The 6,000-nt window shown below is 36.2% G+C and overlaps 1 protein-coding gene across 5 annotated transcripts in view; it reads left to right on the forward strand.

Annotated features, from left to right (window-relative positions):
- The window catches only part of LOC122562571 (protein phosphatase Slingshot homolog 1-like), a 119,995-nt gene extending 114,236 nt beyond the window's left edge, over positions 1–5,759 (forward strand). For all 5 annotated transcript variants that reach the window (XM_043715522.1, XM_043715524.1, XM_043715523.1 and 2 more), the window contains 2 exons: positions 134–842; positions 1,879–5,759. In XM_043715522.1, coding sequence (XP_043571457.1) covers positions 134–842; positions 1,879–3,690 — 2,521 coding nt within the window. In that variant the 3' untranslated portion in view covers positions 3,691–5,759. The remainder of the gene's footprint in view (positions 1–133; positions 843–1,878) is intronic.
- Positions 5,760–6,000: the final 241 nt, after the last annotated feature.

A 6,000-nucleotide genomic window follows, 5' to 3' on the forward strand; every position in this document is an offset into this window, starting at 1 on the left:
TTTGGAACAACTTGAGTTATGAAAGGTACTGCAGAAATGCAAGATCTTTCTTTTGCTTTCATTAGATCACTTAGCAATATTTTACTATTCTTGATCCTGTGGGTAAAACCTTCTCTCTTTGTTTTTAAAACAGTAAACACCGACATAATATCTTGTGGAGGCGCAACTCTGAGAGTGGCTTACAAGAGACTGTGAGGGATCCAATGTTGCAGAGCAGTAAAGCATCTACTCCGCACGACTTGAACAGATGTAAAGCAGTAATTCAGCATACATGTGAGGAACAGAAATATAATGATGCTGAAACATCTCTGAATGTAGCAGTGACTAATAAGGATGAAATTGAGCCAGTTAATTTCAATTACTACTTCAGGTGTTTGTCAGAGCCTGTTACAGACAGTGCCTACAACAGGCAGCAGAAAGAGCTAGAACAATTGTCAGTTCAAGTTGACAATGTAGAAAAGAATGAAATTCAGATTGATAATGAAGATTTCAGGTGCACGGAAGATAGTGCCCATGATACCAGGATGCTTGCATCATCTCAGCTTCAGGATAGTTATGACAATAAAAGCAGACTGCTCGGCCAACAAGGAAATACACTCAAAATCTCAACAGCAGTGGAGGAGCCAGAAGAGGAAAATGAAAACACAATGAATTTGGATATGCATGATCAAGGTGACCACTTCATGGTAAATGGACCTAATACAGAAAATGATGCAGAGGCCATTGCAAATCTAAAGGGTATGCTAGAGCCAGATTCAACATCAAGTGTTGAAAGTCAACTCAGTAAAGACAACGTGAATAATAACAACAACACCACAAGAAATTATTTGAAAGAGGATGAAGTAAGTATAAAAATAAAATAAAATGACAATGTTAGTACACTCCAACCTCTCATTTCCTCAATGCAATCTTTCCGGTTGGTGTTTTATTTGTTTATTCACAGGATCGCTTGCTAAGCCAACATTTATTGCGCAACCCTAATTGTTCTTGAGAAGGTGTTGGTGAGTTACCTTCTTGAACTGCTGCAGTCCATGTGGTGTAGAGTCACCATTGTGCTGCTAGGAAAGAGATTCTAGGATTTTGACCGAGTGACTGAAAGAAGACAATGTAGTTCCAAGTCAGGATGTTGTCAGGGTTTCACGGGTGTTTTCAGGTTGTGAATGCAGTGGCAAAGTTAAAGTAAATAGTAACCCTGTGAATGTGAGTTAGCAGTGTTCACGTAAGTGGTTGCACTTACCCTTACAGAGTGGAGAAGTTCATTAATATCTTTCTGCCCTGCTGGCTGTTCCTGAGACCACTATCGCAAAACAGGCTAGCTGGGTAAGGTGGCAGAAAAATCGACAGTCCTCCTCTCCACCCCATCCACCAGCACCTCCAGGTGCCTGTCTCTCAAACAGAGCAGGCATTATCTGAGCCATGTGTTCAAGATAATTGTCAGGCAGTTCCTGTAGTGGAGTACAGCTGGCCTTTAAATATGACACCAAAGGATGAGTGCAAAAAGGTCCTGGCAGTGGTGAACACTTCCACCTCTCCTGCCTTGTGATTCATTGAGAATGTAGCCATTAAGCCAAGTTATATAATTAATGAGGTGAAGAGTGAAGCATTGTGTTGAGAAAAATTGCTGCAAGCCATAAAAGTCCAGGCTGTATGAATCTTACTTGGCAGAATATTTTAACAGAAAGTGGGAAAATTCAGCCTCGTGTCTTCAGCAGGCTGCTTTTTTAAACAAAAAAAACTTATTTTGGATTGAACCTACTTCACTATAATTTTTGTACCTGCTGTTTTAAATGTGTTCATGTAACCTGAGTTTTGTTAAACATGCTGCCTTTCACCTGTGATTTTCATTTTAAACTATTCAATGTTTCATATTTATTCCAGGATCTAACTACGACTGAAACCTCCAACAGTATCAAACCTATTAATAAATTTGCTTTGGACTGCTCAGACTCAGTAAGTAACATTATGTGTGAGCGATTTATGGATCGTTCTAAAAACTTGTATCAGGTACAGATATGTAGTACCTGCAATAAAGAAAGCCAAGGAACTAAGTCTAGTGGTTTGGGATATTTATCAAGTGGAGCTTCAGATGTTCAAATGACTGAAGCTTTCTATTCGGTTCCCAATGAAACAGAAATGACAGAAAAACCTGTTAATAAAATTGATGCCATTTACACAACTGATACAATACTTTTGCATGAAACTGCAGAAACAGATGTAGGTTTAAGAACAAACTGTGAAGAACAGCATCGAAAAACCATGGTGGCTTATCACAATTGCAAAAATGTGACCAGTAATTTCCATACTGAAGTATTGGTTCTTGATGCAGTGACTTCATTGTCTGATAGACGCCAAGACTTGAAACAGTTGCCAGTAGTAAGCCCATGTATGGGCAGCCATGAATATCAAAAAACTTTAATCAATTCAAATACTAGGTTTGTCCCTTTAGGTTCTAAAGCCGATGAACAAGTGCTGCAGCTTCCAGAATTCAAAATGCATCAGTCAGAAGAGAATTTAAGTCAGTTAACACGTAATGCTGCAACTTTAGGAAATGAATGGGATAATATGGCAGAAATTATGGAACAGTCTCATGGTACGCATTCTCTGCCATCTAGTAGGCAACCAATTAAAGATAAGTTAGTAGTTTTTCCTAGCAGCAGTAATGAAAAAATGAGTGCTAAGCCAAAGAAAGAGATGGAAAAATCAAAAATCCAAAGTTATTTGATGCAGCATCAAGAATCTATCCTTCAGCTACAGAAGGCTGGCTTGGTTAGAAAACACACCAAAGAATTGGAAAGGCTAATGTTTTTAACATCTCCAAATAGCCAAAACTTTGAAAAAAGGAAAAACATATTTGCAGACAGCGATTCCTTGGATTTGACTGTGCATGAGCCCACGGTAGACATTCAGGATCTTACACAGTCTTACGAAGATATGGAGAACAGTGTGTTGTCTGAGCCTAGCTATTATGAGTTTAATTTTATGAATGGCTTATGCCAGAAAACATCCACACCTTATATAAATAATAGAAATCGATCAGGATATCTCACTAAGGATCGCTTGCAGCAAATCTGTGCAACACTGATACCGTCTCCTTTAACTTCAAGCTTGACTCGTAGCTCCAGCAGTGATAGCCTTCACAGTATTCAAGGACAACCTGGTTTGGTTGAACTACGGAGACAGGAAATCGAAGCCAGGATGCGTCAGGCAGGACTGACCATTTGTTCAGAAATGAAGCGATCTCATTCTATTGCCAAACTTGCAAGCCTGACCATGCCTAATGAGGATCTGTCATCCAAGGAGAAAGAAGCTGAAACTTTTATAGGTTCAAGTAACATTAAATTGGACGAGAGTTTATTGTTGCCTAATATTGTTGAAAAAATGAAGTGGAAAAGCAGTCGTTGTGAGGAAATGGGTATGCAACCAGAACAAACTTCAATCATGGAGCCACTAAAATCAATTGAGACTTCCAGTTCTATATTGGAACATAAAACTCTGCCTTATATTCAGCGCACTAATCAAGTTGAACACTCTTGCCAGATGTTTTCTCCTACAAAATACAGTATTAGCGATCCAGAGGTTACACAGCAATTTGAAGACTTTACTTCTGTTCCTTCATCTGGACTAAGCCAATTCCATATTCGGAGTGCCAATGAACTTTGTCCTTTGGCTTCTAAGGAACAGAATGTATGAATTCATCCTATCTGGAAGCCCGGAAAGGCATGTGAGAGAAAGAGAACTAACAACTTACTCTATAACACATGTGATGACTTGGCAAAAAGAATACATTCCAATCTTCCTTTTAAACACAAGAACTTTAAACCAAAAATTCTCATCTGTTATCTGATCTCTAACAGCTCAGAAAATTATTCAAAAACAACCACTTTGGAAAGTATAGTAATAGGCTGAATATTTTGTTCTTTTTAGACTGAATCTAGAATTTTTGAAGTTGTATTTTCACTTTTGAAATTAAATTTCACACTTTGTAACATTGAACAGACCAAGATGTTTTTAAATAAGTCAATTCAAAGTACAAGTTCAGTTAGACCTATTGAATTTTGGAAGATGGTCATGAAATTAGAATGTTACTTGAAGCCTAGACCCCAAAAATCTATGATTTGTTACATTCTCCAAACCAACAGAAATCTGAACTAGAAAATCACATGTATTAAGAAGCAGTTTCATAGCTGCAGTGTCTTGTCTCCAAATCTTACATTTTTTGCACCTTTTTTTAAAATAAATGTTCTTTATCCTTGGGGGACAATAAATCATCATTATGCTGTTACTTGCAAGTTCCATTGATGTAGAGGTCAAAATGGAACTCATGCTATAAGCTTGGCAATGATTCCTTCTGTCCAGACAATGAGAAATTGAGATATGCTTCTTTTTTTGGACCTACTCTAAATATTTTCTTCCATACTTGCCTTAAGCTAAAGTAATGAAGACAGTATACTTTCAAATACACACTTCAAATCGTGACAATTGTGCAATTTGTGACTAGCTCTTTTTATTTAAAAACAAAGTTAAGAAAGATCTATTTTTCAGATCTATTCATGTTTACTGACTTTGATCTAAGAAAATAAGCTACATTAATCCAACCTATATATAAAAACTATCAGCGTATGACAGCAGCATCTATAGCTATCTGCAGTACTTGTATGGGCAATGCTGTTATTGTTTGCAAGCCAGTCCCTAAGCTATTGAATTCAAGGAGGCATTTGAGTTTTTTCTTTCTTACTTTAAGACCAGAATCTGTGACAAGTACTTTAGGTAATATAGCCTTCAAGCAACTTTTCCATTAAAAGGAGGGCTATTAACATGATTTTTAATCAATTCAGTAGCGATAATAAAAATATAATTGTTAAATATTTCCAGTTAGAGCTTCCATTGTAACTCTTGTGTATTCAACCTTAGAATGTTTTAATTTTGCCTTTGTAGAGTTGATTTGCCCATTAATCTAACCAAAACAATGGAAATATCCAATGCCCTCATACGCTTAAGTACATGTTCTGTCCAATTTTTTTTTCTCTGTGACTTGAATTCCTGTTTTCTTTTAATTCCTTTCTTTCTAGAACTTTTCTCATCTAAGAAAAACAATTTGGGGAATTAAAAAGATGAAAGTACTACCAATTCACATTTCTGGTTAAAAGTGAGACATTTAGAATATGTGAAACTCTTTGAATGTGATTCTAACTTTCAGTCATAATTTTCATTGTCATGTGATGACATAAATTGGCATTCTAGTCCATGCATATAATAGTTAACTGTCTTGCACATGCGAAACTTGACTGTTTTCTTATAAGTTCATATATGTACTAAGTTATCATGGACAGGTTATTGTGAGGAATGTTTTAAGTTCTTCATTAGAAGCTATGCTATAATTTATTTTTAATGAAAACAGTACTTAAAAATATTTATATTTCATTTGTAAAGATGTACTTCAGTGCCTTTCATATTGTGAATACTGTATGTGTAATGCTTATTGAGAGAAGAAAGAGCATGATATTACAGATGTGTCCAGAGACAAATGTGGAATATTGTTGAATAATGTCTCCAACAAACTGTTCAAAATTCACATACAAAAATATTCGGTTTATAGTATAGTTTTCTTTTCAAGGGAGGTCCAATTTTGTGATTTAAAAAGGAAGTAACATTTTACTGTTAGCCTTGCATGTTAGTTGTATGCATATTGCACTTTTTTTACATTTGTTAACATGAACTGTGCAAGTGTATGTTGAAAATAAATGGACTTTTTCTCATTATGCCCTATATCTGGACTAGATTTCCTGCAGGTTAATTAAATGCTAACCTTTTCATTTGTTGCAGGTTCCTAGTGAAAGAAAATAATCAAGTCCCTCAAACATCTCAAGAGCTCACCACAATAAATATTTTGAACTGTAGTGATCATAGAGTCATAGAGATGTACAACATGGAAACAGACCTTTCGGTCCAACCTGTCCATGCCAACCAGATATCCCAACCCAATCTAGTCTCAATCATATC

This window comes from Chiloscyllium plagiosum, chromosome 25, assembly GCF_004010195.1.
Source record: "Chiloscyllium plagiosum isolate BGI_BamShark_2017 chromosome 25, ASM401019v2, whole genome shotgun sequence".
Taxonomy (NCBI): domain Eukaryota; kingdom Metazoa; phylum Chordata; class Chondrichthyes; order Orectolobiformes; family Hemiscylliidae; genus Chiloscyllium; species Chiloscyllium plagiosum.